Source organism: Hyla sarda, chromosome 2, assembly GCF_029499605.1.
Source record: "Hyla sarda isolate aHylSar1 chromosome 2, aHylSar1.hap1, whole genome shotgun sequence".
In the NCBI taxonomy this organism is placed as follows: domain Eukaryota; kingdom Metazoa; phylum Chordata; class Amphibia; order Anura; family Hylidae; genus Hyla; species Hyla sarda.
The window spans coordinates 218,871,020-218,892,867 of record NC_079190.1 but is presented as its reverse complement, the minus strand read 5'-3'; the positions used below and the strand labels follow the sequence as shown (position 1 = coordinate 218,892,867).

Here is a 21,848-nt window from a genome sequence, read left to right as displayed (position 1 = left end):
TACACCAAAATTAGTATGCGTAATATTGTCATCTTCTGACCCCTATAACTTTATTTTTCCATATACAGGGATGTATGAGGGCTCATTTTGTCCGTGATCTGAAGTTTTATTGGTACCATTTTTGTTTTAATGGGAATTTTTGATCACTTTTTATACATTTTTTAGGATATACAAAGTGACCAAAAATACTCAATTTTGGACTTTGGAATTTTTTTACATGTACGCCATTGACTGTGCAGCTTAATTAACATATTTTTTTAGTTCAGACATTTATGCACGCGGCGATACCACATATGTTTATCGTTATTATGTTTACATATTCTTATATGGAATTTGGGAAAAGGGGTGTGATTCAAACTTTTTTATTTTTACACTTTTAGTCCCCTTAGGGGACTTTAACCCCTTAAGGACGCAGGGCATATCCATACGCCCCCCGTTTCCAAGTCCTTAAGGACTCACGGCATATGGGTACACCCTGCGTTCGTCCGGGCCCTGCCGCTCGCTAAGTGGGGACCGGGATGCCTACTGATATCGTTCAACAGGCATCCCAGCATATCGCCCAGGGGGGTCCTGAGGTCCCCCTATATCGGTGATCGCCGCAAATCGCCCGTCAATTCAGACCGGCGACTTGCTGCGATTCCGTTCCCCAACACTCGTTGGGTGGGGATCAGAACCAGATGCCTGCTGAAATGCCAAGTGCCAAGTTAGTTAAATACTAACCGGCGGTCTGCGGCAGTTCTGGGTCACGTGTGACCTGATGACCCGGATAATGATGATGGTCGGTGGTGTAATATGTGTAAAGGGGTATTCCAGGCAAAAACTTTTTTTTATATATCAACTGGCTCCGTAAAGTTAAACAGATTTGTAAATTACTATAGTAATAGTAATAGTTATTAGCTTCTGAAGTTGAGTTGCTGTTTTCTGTCTAACTGCTTTCTGATGACTCACGTCCCGGGAGCTGTCCAGCTCCTATGGGCATATTCTCCCATCATGCAAGGGATGTTCTCCCATCATGCACAGCTCCCGTGAGGTGACATCATCATTGAGCAGTTAGACAGAAAACTTCAGAAGCTAATAACTATTGGAAGGATTAAGATTTTTTAATAGAAGTAATTTACAAATCTGTTTAACTTTCCGGAGCCAGTTGATATATAAAAAAAAGTTTTTGCCTGGAATACCCCTTTAAGGTGTAGTTAAGCGTTTTTTATGATTTTATTTATGTATGCCTAACAGTTCGTCGCTGCCAACCTGGGCTCATTTTTAGCTAGACCCAATGGATGGTATGCCGTCAATGTGGCCAAAATGAGGACCTTTTGGGGCCTTGTGCTGCATATGGGTCTAGTTAAAAAAAAAACAGTGTCTGGCAATACTGGAGTGGGGCCGTCCTCTACCAGACCCCGCTCTACGGTATGACCATGACACATCCCCGGTTCGAGGCCATTCGGACCACGTATATGACCGCCCGTATAAAATAAGGCCGGTCATCAACCACTTCAGGACAAATTGTGGGAGGCCTATGTCCCTGGGCAGGAGGTCACTATTGATGAGTCTCATCAGCTTTAAGGAGACTTCCGGCAATACATCCCAACCAAGCGAGCGCGGTATAGCGTGAAGATGTATAAACTTTGCGAGAGTACCTCCAGGTACACTTGCAAGTTTATAGTGTATGAGGGACGAGATTCCTGTTTTGAACCCCCAGAATGTCCCCCCCCCACTCTGGGCGTTAGCGGGAAAATCGTTTGGGGCCTTTTGCACCCATTGCTAGATAAAGGTTACCACCATTACTTGGATAACTTTTACACTAGTATCCCTCTCTTCACATCCCTCGCCGCCAGATCCATGGTCGCTTGTGGGACAGTCCAGAAGAATCAAAGAGGCCTTCCGCCCCATCCCCTACATGCTCCTATCCCCCAGGTGAGTGCCGTGCCTTTTCCCATGAAAACCTGTGGCTGGTCAGGTATAAGGACAAGAGGGATGTCCTTATGCCCACCACAATTCATGAGAACGACAGCACCTTTGTCCCTATGCGAGGTACCGCAGGATCGGTCCTCAAGCCTGATTGTATTCTGGACCTCAATCAGTATATGGGGGGAGTTGATCTCTCTGATCAAGTCTTCAAGCCATATGATGCCATGCGCAAAACACTGGTATGGTACAAAAAAATTGCGGTCTAAATGGTACAGGTTGGCTTGTATAACTCTTTTGTACTGTTCCAGCACGCTGGCAACATAGGGACATTCCTGCAGTTTCAAGAGGTAGTTCTAAAGGCCCTCATCTTTGGTGAACGCAAAGGAGTGGGTCAGAGCACTTCTGGATCTTCAGTGCCCCGGATCGATCACTTATGGCCGTTAGAAAATCCCATTATAGTCTATGGGATTTTTCTAATAGCCGTTTTAATCCGTTATCGGCCGTTATTAAAAACGGCTGTTATTTTGTGACGGGCAAATGACCGGGAGAAATAGTACATACACTAATTCTGCCGTTACTATCGGTAGTCACAAAATAACGGCAGTTATTCATAACGGGCGATAACAGGTTAAAACGGCTATTAGAAAATCCCATTATAGTCTCTGGGATTTTTCTAACAGCTGTAAGTGATTTTGTACCGGCCGTATAACTACCGATTTCCAGTTTTTTTTTTTTAATGGGCGTTCATAACGGAAGTATTTTTATAGTGTGAAAGCAGCCTTAGGTCCGTAACAAACATCGGCCTCAAATGCGAAGAGTTCTCCCTCCATGAGCTCTGTCGTATTTCCAAGTGACAATTCTGAGTCACATGTTAGTTGTTCCCAGAAAAAATGAAGCAGAGCATAGGTTGAAAATTGCAATTTTCAAAAGCTACCCTTCATCCATTCCTGGAAAATAAATTTAGGAAATACCCGTACGTTCAAAATGTCCTCTTTACCACTATACCCATTCCTCAGGGTGGGTACAGTCTGTAATGGTGTCACATGTGGGCGTTTCATTTTTGTATTTTCCTCTGAATGTATCTAACCGTCAGCTACTGATATGCCATAGACTTCAAATGCAAACAAACCTCTATGACTTCTGAGCCTTGTTGCCCGCCCAGCACGTTACCCTATATGTGGATAGGTTTCCATAGTCAGGAGAAAAAGCCCTCCAAAATTTGTAACCCAATTTCTCGAATTAACCCTTGTCACTTGCCGTTTTTTTTTTTTAGATTTTATGTTAGAACCACTTTAGGCCCCAAATCTCATCGGTGCTGTCTCACTCCTAAGACTTGTTTTGCAACCGCATAGTGCTTTACCGCCATATATGGGGTATATCCTTATTCTGGAGAAATTGGGCTACAAATTTTGTGGAGCTTTTTTTCTCTTACTACTTGTGAAACTAAAAAAAATTTGGTTAATACCATCGTTTTAGTGTTAAAAATAAAATTTTTCACTTTTTCGGCCCACTGTTCAAAAAAGCTGTGAGGTATAAGTAGTCACTGTAACCTTTGTTACGTTCCTGGAGGGTTCTAGTTTCCAAAATGTTGTCACGTGGGGGGTTTCTGCTGTTCTGGCATCATGGGAGGTTTGAAAATGCACATGACCCCCGACTTCAATTTCAGCAAAATTCTCTCTCCAAAAGACCAATGGCGCTCCTTCTGTTCTGAGACCTGTAGCGCGCTAGCAGAGCACTTAACATCCACATATGGGGTGTTTTCTTAATCGGGAGAAATTGGACTTCAAATTTTGGGGTCCATTTTCTCCTATTGCACTTTGTGAAAATGAAAAATTTTGAGTAACACCATCATTTTAGTGTTAAAAATCTAATTTTTCATTTTCACATCCAACTTCAACACAAAGTCGTCAAACACCTGTGAGGTTTTAAGGTTCACTATACCCCTCGTTACGTTCCTTGAGGGGGGTAGTTTCCAAAATAGTATGCCGGGTGTTTTTTTTTTTATTTATTTTTTTGCTGTTCTGGCACCATGGGGGCTTCCTAAATGCAACAAGGCTCCCAAAAACCATGACAGCAAAAAAAAATTTCAAAAATCCTACAGTTGCTCTTTCCCTCTTGAGCCATGTTGTGAGCCCGCAGAGCATTTTATGTCAACATATGAGGTATTTTCATACTCGAGAAATTGCGCTACATATTTTGGGGGCTTTTTCACCTAATACCACATGTTAGTGTAAAAATGCAGATTTTGATTTTTCTCCTCCACATTGCTGCTATTCTTGTGAAACACCTAAAGGGTTAAAAAACTTGCTGAATGTCATTTTGAATACTTTGAGGGGTGTACTTTCTATAATGGGGTCATTTATGGGGTATTTCTCAAAGAAAGGCCCCTCAAATCCTTTTCAAACTTAACTGGTCCCTGAAAAATTCAGACTGAAATTTTCGTGAAAATTTTGAAAATTGCTGCTATACTTTGAAGCCCTCTAATGTCTTCAAAAAGTAAAAACATGTCAACTTTATGATGCCAACATAAAGTAGAAATATTTTATTTGTGAATCAATATAACGTTTATTTGGAATATCCATTTTCCTTACAAGCAGAGAGTTTCAAAGTTTAAAAAAATGCTAAATTTTCAAAATTTTCATTACATTTTGGGATTTTTCACCTAGAAAGGATTCAAGTAATGCCAAAAATTTACCACTATGTTAAAGTAGAATATGTAATGAAAAAACAGTCTCTGCATCAGAATAAATGGGAAAAGCATCCCAGAGTTACTAATGCATAAAGTGACAGTGGTCAGAATTGCAAAAAAGGGCCTTAAAGGGGTACTCCGCCCCTAGACATCTTATCCCCTATACAAAGGATAGGGGATAAGATGTCAGATCGCCGCGGTCCCGCTGCTAGGGACCCCCGGGATCCCCGCTGCGGCACCTCGCTATCATTACAGCACAGAGCGAGTTCGCTCTGTGCGTAATGACGGGCGATACAGGGGACGGAGCAGCGTGACGTCATGGCTCCGCCCCTCGTGACATCACGGCCCGCCCCTTAATGCAAGTCTATGGAAGGGGGCGTGACGTATTGAATTGGCCCGCCCCTTTGTATTGAAAGGGGCGGGTCGTGACGTCACGAGGGGCGGGCCGTGACGTCACGAGGGGCGGGGCCATGACTTAACGATGCTCCGGCCCCTGTATTGTCCGTCATTGCGTGCAGAGCGAACTCGCTCTGTGCTGTAATGATAGCGCAGTGCCGCAGCGGGGATCCCGAGGATCCCCAGCAGCGGGACCGCTGTGATCTGAAATCTTATCCCCTATCCTTTGGATAGGGGATAAGATGTCTAGGGGCGGAGTACCCCTTTAAGTGGTTGAGGAATCAGTAAATTTCCTCATACAGATCAGTGTGGTTCCATACAACCACATTGATCTGTGTGCTCTGCTGCGCTTGATTGATAAAGCCTGGTTCAGCCAGGCATTATCAATTTCAGAGCCGCGACAGAAGCAGAGGTAAGCCCTCCTCCGGCTAGTGTAAGGGTCTAAAGACTTTTCCAAATACCTTGTGACTAAATAGCTGAAATCCACTATAGATTAAATACATGTGAATGTCCCTTTAAATATCATCCATCACCAATGTTCACCAAAGTTAATTATTGTTTACATGTTTTAGTGTACAACTACAATTCATGACCTTAGTGTGGATCTGTTTACCAGAACTAACAGCAGCAGGAATTTTGATGCTCTTGTGGCCATATTATGCTTGTTTGAAATCGGCCTTATATTGCATTACTGTACATGTTAATCACTTGTGACATATTTGACTTTTTATGTACCTTTTCAACCCTTATATACATAAGCCCTGACTGCACAACCCCCCCCCCAAAAAAAATAAAAAATTTGCTGATTTTTGGTCACATCATATTCCAGAAATTTCAAAAACTGTGAATTTTGTTTTGATTGTTTCATTCAATTTTCCGCTACAAATAATAATTTTTTTGTTGTTGCACCATTCATTTTATTGTAAAATAAAAGGTGTCATTAAAAAGTACAATTGGGTCTGTAGAAGAAAAAAATAAGTAATAGCTCTTAAAAGGCGAGGAAGTAAAAACTGAAATGCAAAAATGAAATTGGCTGTCTCCTCAAGGCCAAAATGGGCTATGTCCTTTAGGGAATAAGTGACCCTAAGGCTAGGTTCACACTGCGAAATCTCCGGGCAGAAAATTTCTGCCCGGAGATTCAGTGTGCGGCCAGCGCCAACTGAATCTGTCGGTGCTCGGACCATGCGGACACTGCAGTCTCCAGTAGACTGCAATGTGTTCCGCGAGTATTTCCACCTGAAGAATGAGCAACGCCATTCGTCAGGCAGAAATTTTCAAGCTCACAATGAGCTCCAAATTTTCCGTTCACAAATTCCGCTTCACAAATTCCGTAGTGTGAATTTGTGAACGGAAACCAATTCACTATACTATACATTTTAGTTAGCAGAATTTCTGCTTGCAATTTCAAAGCGGAATTGCAAGCGGAAATTCCGTAGTGTGAACCTAGCCTAAGAGTAGGGCTTTCAACCCAAAAGCGAGCATTGATTAATCACATTCACTGTTACTTAGATGTGTTCAGGACCTCACATGAAGTCACAAGTTAATGTGCAATGTTTTCATAGAGGCATGGAAGGGCAGAATCCTTAAAGGGGTGTTCTAGGAATTATTATAAATTTTACATATATAATGCTGGCCAATTTGTTACCAAGAAAAAAAAATGCAGTTGTTTCTGGTTCTCCGTCGCTTGTGTCATCTGCCTGCTTCAGAGACTCTGTTATTTTAAATGATTCCAGCATGGTTTTGGTACAGTAACCCTAGAATGGTGACAGGGGTTAAATAACAGTAGTGGCATCACGTAAATCACCCTAAGAGCCCCCTCTGTGGTGTCCAGTTATATTTCCTCCATTTTAGGAGATAGAACCAGAGCTGTGCTGTTTGCCAGTAGTACATACAGGGCTCCTTTCTCTTTCTTCTCTGGCCAGTCACAGCACAGCACATACTCCTCTCTGTTATGCCATGATGTTGTGCTGGTTAAAGTGAACAGCCTGGCATTGTGCTGGGGGATGATTTATCAAGTACTGGACTGTAGGGAAAGAAGGGGTTATTGATGCACTGGCTTTGCAAGTTGTTGTGTGAGCAGAAATGAAAATTAACAGCATGAGCACACGTTAGTATGTAAGGGGTTAAACTTATCACTGAACTGCTGCTGAGAAGCCAAAGGGATAGTGGAGATTACACTGCAGCACATACAGCATGTGGACATACAGCAGTAGGTACACTGAACAGCCCCTTCCCCAATAAAATTTAATTTGCCCCTTTTTCCCATTTGACCCCAGAAAGCAGTAAAAAAAAATGTAAATTAATGAACACATTTTGTATCAGCGCATGCCTAAATGTACGAACTATCAAAATATAATGTTAATGATCCCTTCTGGTGAGCAGCATAAACGTGGGGGGAAATAAAGTTCAAAATTGCTGTTTTTTTTGTCACATCACATTTCAATTTTTTTTAAATTAAAATTTAATAAATTAAAAGATAAAATAACTAGCTGCCCTAAGTGTAAGTCCCTACTAACAAATTTATATCATGGGGTTTGGGACTGCCCCTTCACAGCTGACTACTGGCGGTTGGTGCAAGACTATGTCCGAGATCATTGGAGAGTATTCTATTATCTCATCAACTGCGCCGGAGGGGGAGTAAGGGAGGGAGGAGAGCGTCCCCTGATTTGTCCATGGAACCTTGATTCCATTAGTTTCCTTTTTGTTTTATTTTTAGTTGTCTTTTGTTTTTATTGTCTTTTATTTTTGTTTTGTATTGGATAAAATTGTTCTATAAAAAAAAAAATTCAATAAAACCTACAGACAATGGCACAAAAAAATAAGCCCTTAAACAGCTCTGTATACGGAAAAGTGAGAAAGTTATAGATGGTCAAACTAGGGAAATTTTAAACATACTTATTTTAGATTACAATTTTTTTTTTTTTTTTTTAAAGCCATACAATAATAGAAATGCATCTAAACATGGGTTTCATTTTAATGGTATTGACCCAAATAATAAAGAAAATGTCATTTGTACAGGGTGAAAACCAAAACTTCCAAAATCTTGCAATTTTCGTTCCAATTTTCCCATACAAATATTTTTTGGTTTTCCATACGTTTTATGGTAAAATGGGTGATGTCATTATAAAGTACAATTCGTCACACAAAGTGCAAGCCCTCATAAGGGTCTGTGGATGGAAGTATAAGAGACTTGTAGCTTATAAAAGGTGAGGAGTTAAAAATGAAAATGCAAAAATAAAATTGTGTCCTTGAGGCCAAAATGGCCTGTGTCCACCCCGTAGGTTTACATTGAGGGGCGGAGCGTGACGTCACACGCTGCCGGCCCTGTGGTCGACCTTAATCAGACCCGGAGCGAACACGCTCCGGGGACTGATTACTAACGGGGTGCCGCGCGTATGATCGCGGGTGTCCCCAGCTGCGGGACTGCCGCGATCAGGCATCTTATTCCCTTTCCTTTGGATAGAGGATAAGATGTGTAAGCACCGGAGTACCCCTTTAAGGAGTTAAAGTAACCTGACCACAGTTCAACTACATCACTCCAGTAACAAGCTAAACCTTGTAGAGAAAAACATGGAGGACTGCTCGATCGGGGGGGGGGGGGGGGGGGTAATAACTACATTATTACTACATTTACATTATTATTCCGTTTTAAAGGCTGTATGTCTCAGGAACTAGTTGTATTGTTATAGTGTTAATCTTACATTTACAATATTAAGTGTTCTGTATAAGTTAAAAACATAACATTTCCCATGTCATAAAGAGTAACCGGATATACTGCACATTATTTCTAAATCCTTGATATTATCATTGAAAACAAACAAGTTGGTATTATGCTTGGTGAGATTAGAAAGATATTTGCCTTTTTGGCTCAGTGGCATTGGATGTTACCATATTTGGTCCTCAAAGAAATTCTTATTCGTGACATCAGTGTTTTTAAAACATTAGAAACAGATCAAACATGAAATACTCTCCAGTTCAATATTCCCATCCATTTATAATAGATGAAATTGATGTGTATAAGATACAAAATATATATATATTTAAGACATAGTGAAAGCGCAAAATAAATCACTTCTATTTTTAAGCTGATGTATGGGTGAAAGAAATACTAAGATACTTCTTTCTTGCCACTAGACAAGTGATTTCCAGTTTCTGAGCTGTTCCAGTTTCAAAATATGATGTAATGATAAATCTTTAATGATATGGTATCCATGAATCATGTTTAAAAAGCCAGGAAATCTGTGCACTTTCAAAAAAACACACAGGCATTATCAATGTGAACTAAAACTTTCTTTAATAATTGTTTTCTGTTTATTTTTGGGGGGTGTGCTTTCTTGAGCAAATGTGAAACTACACTTGGACATGGATTATGGACATAGTGTACATCTTATTATATATATATCCTTTTCATATTTACAGCTTGTCTGAAAATCAGTCATTATTAAGGATGCCACCATGGCTTAACTTCTGGCTTCTCGGTGCCATTGTAATGTCCATGGCTCTACACTTCCTTATACTCTATGTGAAGCCAATGCCAGTAAGTATAGATGTATAGAAACATATCATTCAAGCTAACAGATCTTTGTAATAGTTTTCTGTGCAGTTCTTCCTATGTCTTGCTTTTTAATGTTAAATATTTTTTAATCCACAGTTAATTTTTCAAGTAACTCCTCTGAACTGGTATCAGTGGATGGTAGTTATGAAGATCTCATTGCCTGTTATTCTGCTAGATGAAGGGCTCAAATATATCTCACGGTATCACTTAGAAGGTAAATGTTATTATACCTCTATTTCTTCAAATGTGTATTAACCCCTTTAGGACATCGAACGTACCAGGATGTACATTTTGGTCAGCCAAGGAACGACCTGTAACGATTGACATCAGCTATCGTGCTGATGTCCGCCATTAAACCCTCAGATGTCGTGATTAATATTGATCATGACATCTGCGGCAATGCAGAGCTTCTAATGGCTGATCGGATCACCCTTAGCGTGATCTCAGGGATCTAATCAGCGAAGATGGTGGACGAAGGTCCCCTCACCTGCATACGCCACTCTCCTGTCGTCATCTTCTTTGGTCTGCCTTCTAGCAGACCAGTAAAGTAGATCGCCGATAATATTAATCAGTGCCATGTATATGCATAGCACTTAACAGTATTAGCAATCTAAGGATCACTATAAATAGTCCCCTATGGGGACATAAGTGTAAAACATGTTATTAAAAAAAGTTTTAAAAAATTTAAAAAATCCCCTCCCCCAATAAAATTCCTATAAAGTGAAATGTAAACCTAACGTCAAAGGTAAAAAATAGGTTAAAAAAGTCAAAATATGGCAATTTTTGACATTTATATTTTGACACACTTATTTTGTATTAAAATATATATATATATATATATATATATATATATATATATATATAATTTTTTTTTTTTTTAAAGCAGTACAGTAATGATAAAGTATAATTTTAATTGTATTCCAGAGAGAGTAATTTAAGAATGGCACTCACCCCTCTGGCTGCAGGAACAGTGATATTTATTGTACAAAATACAGCATCAGGGGAGAGGGATGCTGACAGAGTTGGTGATAGCTATTTCACACATATCACATGCGTCTTCAGACCACATGCTGCTTCAAACTTGTGGTCTGAAGAAACATGTGATACGTGTCGGCATCCCTCCCCCTGATGCTGTATTTTGCACAATAAATATCACTGTTCCTGCAGCTGGATGGGTGAGTGCCATTTTTACATTACTTTCTCTGGAATACATTTTGTGGATCTGCCTTCTGTGAATTGAGCACTGCTCACGTACAGGAACTTTTATTTGACATTCATTTTCCACTCACCTGTGTTGTTGCTGTTGCAGCTCAGCTGTGCTGAATGCTTCTTCTATCTCCATGCAGATCATTTTAATATTTAGTATTGGCCAACAGAATACAGAAAACATATTTTATTTTCATTGTAAAGTGTACAGTGTGAAAACGAAACCCTTCAAAATTTGCAAAATTGGGGTTTTCTTTCCCATTTCTCTACACAAATAATATTTTTGGGGGTTTTGCCTGAAGGGGTTAAAGCCAAAGCCTAGTGACAAATCAACATTTGACTTGTTACAAAAAATGGAATGCAATGTCACATGATTATAGTCCTTTCCCTGTGTGCTGCCCTCCACTGTTTCAAATGTTTTTCTGTCTGTATATGTCAGTAAAAGTACATCTGCTTTCAGTGATCAGAGACTATAATCTTCTAACACAACTGTTGTGGTCACAGGCAATACCTCATATGGTGGCCAGGGAGAGAACGGGAAAGGGTCAACCTAGTGAACCTAGTTGCTTAAAGGGGACCTGTCCCTAATTGTTATCCTCTATCACCAGCAGCAACATGCAATGTAAGAGAATATCGCATCTCCGCCGTTTTTAAATGTCTTTTTTTTGTCCAATCCATAATTGTAAGGAAGTTATGTGAGATATGTAAATTGCCCCCAACTAGTTATTTGGGTGGGCATGTTTCGGCATGTAGTCACAGTCTCCACCAATGTAATCACGCCTGTTGGAGCGTGATTGACAACTCCGGCACTACCCAATTTCAGCAAGATATTGTGCCCAATAGCAGCCCACAGTGTATAGATATTAACATTGCTGAGGGTGCCGCTACTGGGTATGATTACTTGCTGTAGGTGCTCTCCCAAATGTCTAGTTTCAGGCAATTTACATACTGCACTCAAAACCACTGACAGATGAGGAGTCCCAGATATTCTATGAGCAAAAGAGTTAAGTACTATAAAAAACAACAATTGAGATGAATTTCTAAGTGGTTCTATCCAGAAACTGTTATCCTACCTGATATTATTAAACATAGGCTGGGCACTAATGTACATAGGAAAATAAATCCTGAACAAGGTAGCCTGTTGATATTTGCCTTTATGTACAGTACTGACACACAACCCACACTGCACCATACAGTAGATCAATCATAGTAGACAAAGTCAGTTGTAACTGTTGCCCAGGGGTTCTCTCCAGTTCTTCCAAACCAGTTGTTTAATGGTACAGTCTATGGACATAGTGTGTTACAAGTCAGCATGTAACTTATACGAGTGCTTGGGCATCCAATTGGCAAATGAGGTTCAATGTGGCTAAATGTAAAGTTATGTATCTGTTGACTAATAACCTACATGCAGCATATGTCTTATAGGGGAATTAAAACCGGAACAGTCACTGGTAGAGAAGGATGTTCTGGTCTAAGGCCAGCAGCTTATTATCATGTATTAAGAGACATGGACCCACGGGACAGGGACATAATAATACTGCTTTCTGGAGCATTGCTATGGCTTCATCTGGAATATGCTGTTCAGTTTTGGTCACCTGTTTATAAAAGGAGCTGGAAAGGGAACAGATACACATAACAAAACTAATAAGGGACATGGAACATCTTAGTTTTGAGGAAAGATTAAAAGAATGAAAGGAATAGTCAAAGCTCAAAAAAAAAAAAAAGGGTTTACATACATTCTTAGAACAAAATAAGTGTAACTATGTTAGTTTAGATGGGAATACCTCTTTAGGGTCTATTCACACTTACAGTATCCTGCACATATTTGATGCACATGAACGACTGTGTTCAGTCATTTAATTTATATTGCAATATGCAGTATAAAATCCTGTGTATCAAATATGTGCAGGATACTGTATGTGTGAATACATCCATAGGGTACGTTCATACATACAGGTCTGTTGCATATTTTGTGCAGCTGGTCTTGCTACCCATTAATGGGTAGCAAAATCAACTGCAGAAAATATGCTGCAAAAATATGCAGCAGTTCCTGTACGTGTAAACGTACAGTACCCTAAAACTATATTGCAAACTGCTTTACTAAGCAATACAAATTTAACATTTTTGAGGTTTTGTACAGTCAATGGGACGTATTACACTTCTTGTCAGCAATAAGTTTACTGTGCTCCAGAATAATGTTTTGAAATCAGTTTTTCCAAAATATCTTCCATGTGTTCATCAGTTGGAGTTGATTGCTTGTTTTTTATTCAAGCTCACAATAGAGAAGGATTTTTTACATATCTGTTGACCTGAATATGCTAAAAATGTAAAGCACCATCTCACAGATGAAGGCATTCACTGACCACACTGCTGTATATGGAGACATTCACTGACCACACTGCTGTATATGGTGACACTCGCTGACCACACTGCTGTATATGGAGACATTCACTGACCACACTGCTGTATATGGAGACACTCACCGACCACACTGCTGTATATGGTGACATTCACTGACCACACTGCTGTATATGGAGACATTCACCGACCACACTGCTGTATATGGTGACATTCACTGACCACACTGCTGTATATGGAGACATTCACCGACCACACTGCTGTATATGGAGACATTCACCGACCACACTGCTTTATATGGAGACACTCACTGACCACACTGCTGTATATGGAGACATTCACTGACCACACTGCTGTATATGGAGACATTCACTGACCACACTGCTGTATATGGTGACACTCGCTGACCACACTGCTGTATATGGAGACATTCACTGACCACACTGCTGTATATGGAGACATTCACCGACCACACTGCTGTATATGGTGACACTCACTGACCACACTGCTGTATATGGTGACACTCGCTGACCACACTGCTGTATATGGAGACACTCACTGACCGCACTGCTGTATATGGAGACATTCACTGACCACACTGCTGTATATGGAGACATTCACCGACCACACTGCTGTATATGGTGACATTCACTGACCACACTGCTGTATATGGAGACATTCACCGACCACACTGCTGTATATGGAGACATTCACCGACCACACTGCTTTATATGGAGACACTCACTGACCACACTGCTGTATATGGAGACATTCACTGACCACACTGCTGTATATGGAGACATTCACTGACCACACTGCTGTATATGGTGACACTCGCTGACCACACTGCTGTATATGGAGACATTCACTGACCACACTGCTGTATATGGAGACATTCACCGACCACACTGCTGTATATGGTGACACTCACTGACCACACTGCTGTATATGGTGACACTCGCTGACCACACTGCTGTATATGGAGACACTCACTGACCGCACTGCTGTATATGGAGACATTCACTGACCACACTGCTGTATATGGAGACATTCACCGACCACACTGCTGTATATGGTGACATTCACTGACCACACTGCTGTATATGGAGACATTCACCGACCACACTGCTGTATATGGAGACATTCACCGACCACACTGCTGTATATGGAGACACTCACTGACCACACTGCTGTATATGGAGACATTCACTGACCACACTGCTGTATATGGAGACATTCACTGACCACACTGCTGTATATGGTGACACTCGCTGACCACACTGCTGTATATGGAGACATTCACTGACCACACTACTGTATATGGAGACATTCACCGACCACACTGCTGTATATGGAGACATTCACTGACCACACTGCTGTATATGGAGACATTCACCGACCACACTGCTGTATATGGTGACATTCACTGACCACACTGCTGTATATGGAGACATTCACCGACCACACTGCTGTATATGGAGACATTCACCGACCACACTGCTGTATATGGAGACACTCACTGACCACACTGCTGTATATGGAGACATTCACTGACCACACTGCTGTATATGGAGACATTCACTGACCACACTGCTGTATATGGTGACACTCGCTGACCACACTGCTGTATATGGAGACATTCACTGACCACACTGCTGTATATGGAGACATTCACCGACCACACTGCTGTATATGGAGACATTCACTGACCACACTGCTGTATATGGAGACATTCACCGACCACACTGCTGTATATGGTGACATTCACTGACCACACTGCTGTATATGGAGACATTCACCGACCACACTGCTGTATATGGAGACATTCACCGACCACACTGCTGTATATGGAGACACTCACTGACCACACTGCTGTATATGGAGACATTCACTGACCACACTGCTGTATATGGAGACATTCACTGACCACACTGCTGTATATGGAGACATTCACCGACCACACTGCTGTATATGGAGACATTCACTGACCACACTGCTGTATATGGAGACATTCACCGACCACACTGCTGTATATGGAGACATTCACTGACCACACTGCTGTATATGGTGACACTCACTGACCACACTGCTGTATATGGTCACACTCACTGACCACACTGCTGTATATGGTGACACTCACTGACCACACTGCTGTATATGGAGACATTCACTGACCACACTGCTGTATATGGAGACATTCACTGACCACACTGCTGTATATGGAGACATTCACTGACCACACTGCTGTATATGGAGACATTCACCGACCACACTGCTGTATATGGTGACACTCACTGACCACACTGCTGTATATGGAGACATTCACCGACCACACTGCTGTATATGGTGACACTCACTGACCACACTGCTGTATATGGTGACATTCACTGACCACACTGCTGTATATGGTGACACTCACTGACCACACTGCTGTATATGGTGACATTCACCGACCACACTGCTGTATATGGTGACACTCACTGACCACACTGCTGTATATGGTGACATTCACTGACCACACTGCTGTATATGGTGACACTCACTGACCACACTGCTGTATATGGTGACATTCACTGACCACACTGCTGTATATGGTGACACTCGCTGACCACACTGCTGTATATGGTAACATTCACTGACCACACTGCTGTATATGGAGATATTCACTGACCACACTGCTGTATATGGTGACATTCACTGACCACACTGCTGTATATGGTGACACTCACTGACCGCACTGCTGTATATGGAGACATTCACTGACCGCACTGCTGTATATGGAGACATTCACTGACCGCACTGCTGTATATGGAGACATTCACTGACCGCACTGCTGTATATGGAGACATTCACTGACCGCACTGCTGTATATGGTGACACTCACTGACCGCACTGCTGTATATGGAGACATTCACTGACCGCACTGCTGTATATGGAGACATTCACTGACCGCACTGCTGTATATGGTGACACTCACTGACCGCACTGCTGTATATGGAGACATTCACTGACCACACTGCTGTATATGGAGACATTCACTGACCACACTGCTGTATATGGAGACATTCACTGACCACACTGCTGTATATGGAGACATTCACCGACCACACTGCTGTATATGGAGACACTCACCGACCACACTGCTGTATATGGAGACACTCACTGACCACACTGCTGTATATGGAGACATTCACTGACCACACTGCTGTATATGGTGACACTCACTGACCACACTGCTGTATATGGTGACATTCACTGACCACACTGCTGTATATGGTGACATTCACTGACCACACTGCTGTATATGGTGACACTCGCTGACCACACTGCTGTATATGGTGACACTCACTGACCACACTGCTGTATATGGTGACACTTACTGACCGCACTGTTCAGAAAAAACTTATTATTTATAATTAAGTAACTTGCCCTGTTCAAGTCTGACAATGTTAACGTTTTTGAACTATCATGGTCTGCTCATATGGCTGCACCTGTGGCATACGGTCTTCAGTTATGTGTCCAGGATCAGGGAGTAATTGAAGGTCCTACTCTAGTGCACTATAATCATGGGGTGCAAGGAATTTTTTGGTAGGCTGCATGCAGTCCATATGTTGAGCAAGCCTGCATTAGGCTGTACAACTCCTGTATTACTTGGTAACATGTGAGAAGCCTTATGACAGAGGAGCTGTAATATCATTTAACCAATAGGTGTCAGTAAAGACATTCTGAACACCTCAATTTGTTAACAGTATGGGCATTATTGACATACAATGACCAACTTAATCGATACTTCTGTAACTTTTCCATGGCAAAGAGGTGTACTGTACTTTGTTGTTTAAATAAATAAAAAATTGAAAATGACCAGGTTTGTTCTATATGGCATGAAAGAAAAAGTAACAAAAAAATAAGCATCTCTGACCACACATTACTTCATATCTACAGCAGCAGAAGAACAGGAAGAGATTGAATATTGTCAGCAAAGGAGAGTAAATTCTTTAATGTGCATAGGCTAAACATTAGAAAGTCAAAGAGCCAAAAACATTTTGCAGAGGAGTATATAAATATATATATATATATATATATATATATATATATATAGTTACATAGTACGGTTGAAAAAAGACATATGTCCATCAAGTTCAACCAGGGAATTGAAGGGTAGGGGTGTGGCGCGATTTTGGGAAGGAATGGGATTTTATATTTCTTCATAAGCATTAATGTTATTTTGTTCCAGGAATGTATCTAACCTGTTTTAAAGCTGTACATTTTTCCTGCTGTGACCAGTTCCTGAGGTAGACTGTTCCATAAGTTCACAGTTCTTATGGTAAAGAAGGCGTATCGCCCCTTGAGACTAAACCTTTTCTTCTCCAGACGGAGGTAGTGCCCCCTCGTCCTTTGGGGGGGGGGGGGGGGGGTTAACCTGGAACAGTTTTTCTCCATATTTTTTGTATGGGCCATTAATATACTTCTCAAGACTAAACAATTGTAACTCCTTTAATCGCTCCTCATAGCTAAGATGTTCATTGCCCCATATTAGTTTAGTCGCGCGTCTCTACACCCTTTCCAGCTCCACAGTGTCCCTTTTATGGACTGGTGCCCAAAACTGAACAGCATATTCCAGGTGAGGCCGTACCAATGCTTTATAAAGGGGGAGTATTATGTCCCTGTCCCTCGAGTCCATGCCTCTTTTTATACATGACAATATCCTGCTGGCTTTGGAAGCAGCAGCCTGACATTGCATGCTATTCTGTAGTCTGTGATCTACAAGTACACCCAGATCCTTCTCTACCAGTGACTCTGCCAGTTTAATCCCCCCTAAGACATACGACGCATGCAGGTTATTAGTACCCAGATGCATAACTTTACATTTATCCACATTGAACCTAATTTGCCAAGTGGATGCCCAAACACTTAGTCTATCCAAGTCATCTTGTAACTTATGCACATCCTCTATAGACTGTACCATGCTACAAAGCTTGGGGTCATCTGCAAAGATAGAAACAGAGCTGTTAATGCCATCCTCTATATCATTGATAAATAACCCCTTAAGGACCACAGGTTTTTCCGTTTTTGCACTTTCGTTTTTTCCTCCTCACCTTTTAAAAATCATAACCCTTTCAATTTTGCACCTAAAAATCCATATGATGGCTTATTTTTGCGCCACCAATTCTACTTTGCCATGACATCAGTCCTTTTACCCAAAAATCTACGGCGAAACGGGAAAAAAAATCATTGTGCGCCAAAATTGAAGAAAAAACGCCCTTTTGTAAATTTGGGGGCTTCCGTTTCTACGCAGTACATTTTTCGGTAAAAATGACACCTGATCTTTATTCTGTAGGTCCATACGATTAAAATGATACCCTACTTTGATTTTGTTGTACTTGTGTAAAAAATCATAACTACATACAGAAAAATGTATACGTTTAAAATTGTCATCTTCTGACCCCTATAACTTTTTTATTTTTCCGCATATGGGATAGTATGAGGGCTCATTTTTTGCACCGTTATCTGAAGTTTTTAGCGGTACCATTTTTGTATTGATCGGACTTTTTGATCGCTTTTTATTCATTTTTTCATGATATAAAAAGCGACCAAAAATACGTTATTTTGGACTTTGGAATTTTTTTGTGCGTACGCCATTGTCCGTGCGGTTTAATTAATTATATATTTTTATAGTTCGGACATTTATGCACGCGGCGATACCACATATGTTTATATTTATTTTTATTTACATGGTGTTTTTTGTTTTTTTTTTATGGGAAAAGGGGGGTGATTTGAACTTTTATTAAGGAAAGGGTTAAATCACATTTATTAACTTTTTTTTTGCCGTGTTATAGCTCCCATAGGGACCTATAACACTGCACACACGGATTGCCAGCACTGTTCACTGCAAAGCAATAGCTTTGCAATGATCAGCGTTATCGGTGGTCGATTGCTCAAGCCTGAATCACAGGCTTGGAGCAATCAATCGCCGAGGGGACACGCCGGAGGCAGGTAAGAGGACCTCCGCTCGTGTCCCAGCTGATTGGGACACCGCATTTTCACTGCGGTAGTCCTGATCAGCCCCGCTGAGCAGCCAAGCAGCTTTCACTTTCAGTTTAGACGCGGTGTTCAACTTTGAACGCCGCGTCTAAAGGGTCAATAGCGCGCTGCTCCGCGATCGCTGCCGCGCGCTATTAGCCCCGGGTCCCGGCATCAGATACATGCCGGGACCGAACCGATATGACGCAGGGTCACCGCGTGACCCCGCGTTATATCGCCGGAGCCGGCCAAGGACTAAAATATACGTCCTTGGTCGTTAAGGGGTTAAACAGCGGGCCCAGTACTGAACCTTGGGGTACACCACTAATAACCGGGGACCAATCAGAGTACGAATCATTGACCACCACTCTCTGGGTATGATCCATGAGCCAGTGTTCAATCCAGTTACAAACTAAAGTTTCCAAACCCAAAGACCTTAACTTACCTGTCAGACGTCTATGAGGGACAGTATCAAACGCTTTAGCAAAATCCAGAAACACTATGGGGGACATTTATCAAAACCTGTGCAGAGACAAAGTTGCCCAGTTGCCCATAGCAACCAATCAGATCGCTTCTTTCATTTTGCAGAGGCCTTGTTAAGAATGAAAGAAGCAAGCTGATTGGTTGCTATGGGCAACTGGGCAACTTTGCCTCTCCACAGGTTTTGATAAATCTTCCCCCATATCCACAGCCATTCCTCTGTCAAGACTTCTACTCACATCTTCATAAAAGCAAATTAGATTGGTTTGACAACTTCTATCCTTAGTAAACCCATGCTGGCTATCACTTATAATACAATTATCCCCTATGTATTCCTGTATGTAATCCCTTATAAGTCCTTCAAACAATTTACCCACAATGCACGTTAAACTTACCGGTCTATAGTTTCCTTGGGAAGACCTAGAGCCCTTTTTGAATATTGGCACCACATTCACCTTGTGCCAGTCCCTTGGCACAATACCAGACACCAGTGAATCTCTAAATATCATGAACAGGGGTACAGATATTACTGAACTTACCTCTCTAAGAACACTTGGGTGTAGTCAATCTGGCCCTGGAGATTTGCTTACATTTATATTACTTAACTTACCTTGTACCATCTCTACATTAAGCCAGTTCAGTACATTACATGATGTGTTACCAGCACTGACCTGGCCAATGTCAGCTCCTTCTTCCTTAGTATATAGAACTAAAGAACCCATTCAGTAGCTCCGCCTTCTCTTTATCGCCTGTGACAACCTCCCCATTATCATTATTAAGGGGTCCTACATGCTCTGTCCTTGTTTTTTTTTTTTGCATTTATATATTTAAAAAAATATTTCGGATTAGTTTTGCTTTCTTTGGCCACCTGTCTCTCATTTTGAATTTTTGCTATTTTTATTACATTTTCACAGATTTTATTAAATGGGCACTGTCACCAACTTTATTTTTTGATATGTTGTAGTACTTATGTACTTCAACATATCTCTAATATACTTTTATTATTATTTTTTCATTAGAAAGGTTTAATTTACATTTAAAAACCGGCCACTGAAAAAGGACTGATTTTGGAGTGGCAATCAGTCCTTTTTCAGTTAGGCTGCACTAGCTCCCTGCCTGTCAATCAGACAGGCGGGAGTGAGTGCATTGGCTCCCCGGCCAGGATGGTGGGAGCTACCCTTTAAGCTCCTTGTACTGTTTAAAGGTTATAGCTGACCCATCAGATTTGTATTTTTTGAAAGCTATTTTTTGTTGTTTATTGCTCTTTTAACATCATTTGTCAGCCATGTAGGATTTAGTTTTAATCGTTTATATTTGTTCCCCTTTGTTATATATTTAGCTGTATAGTTATTTAGAGTTGATTTAAAGATGTCCCATTTACCTTCTGTATCAGTATTTGAGAACACCTCCCCCCAGTCTATGTCCTGTAGTGCAGATCTCAGCCCAGGGAAATTTGCCTTTTTAAAGTTAAATGTTTTTGCCTTCCCTGCCTGTCTTTGTTTTCTACATTTTAAATCAAAAGTAACTATATTGTGGTCGCTATTACCAAGGTTTTCCCGCACAGTTACATTACCAACCAGCTCTGCGTGTGTGTGTGTGTAATATATATATATTATACTGTATACAAAATAAGATGTAGCGTTAAAACCAAGGGAAGTTAAATAATAATTTTATTGATATTGGTGGCTGTCAAGGGGTGGGATATATTAGTTAGGCAGCAAATGTACCTAGGTCTTTAGTTAATGTGTTGAAATGATCTTATTAACTAGAACAAAGGACAAATTGTGATCGTATTTCCAAAACCTACCAAAAGTAAAGGACAACATTAACAGGGTCATAGGGTGGTAAAGGCTAGCCCACCTGCTCCAATTCCAACAAAGAGCTACTGTAACTTATATTTCTGAAAAAGTTCATGTAATGCCATATTCACAGAAGTGTATTCAAAACACAGAACAGCGTGAAAAACTTCCCATTATTTTTTTTTCTCCACATCCGTTCCATTTCTGGTTTTGGTAAAAATATTGACCAAAATAAGATTTAAAAAAAAAAAAAAAGTCTCAAATAACTAATTGAGATCATAGCCTAAATCTGCTGCTGCAAATCCACACTAAATCATATGGATTGTAAGTCTTTACCACTGCAGATTCAATTGCGGAAAATTTTAATTTAGAAAGAAAAAAGTGAATGTATTTAACCCCTTGGGGACGGAGCCCATTATGACCATAAGGACGGGAG

The 21,848-nt window shown here is 40.9% G+C and overlaps 1 protein-coding gene across 2 annotated transcripts in view; it reads left to right on the top strand.

Moving 5' to 3' along the window:
- Positions 1–21,848, top strand: part of ATP2A3 (ATPase sarcoplasmic/endoplasmic reticulum Ca2+ transporting 3) — a 269,997-nt gene that overhangs the window by 219,231 nt on the left and 28,918 nt on the right. For both annotated transcript variants that reach the window (XM_056556395.1, XM_056556396.1), the window contains exons 19-20: positions 9,413–9,530; positions 9,645–9,762. In XM_056556395.1, the coding sequence (XP_056412370.1) occupies positions 9,413–9,530; positions 9,645–9,762 (236 nt within the window). The remainder of the gene's footprint in view (positions 1–9,412; positions 9,531–9,644; positions 9,763–21,848) is intronic.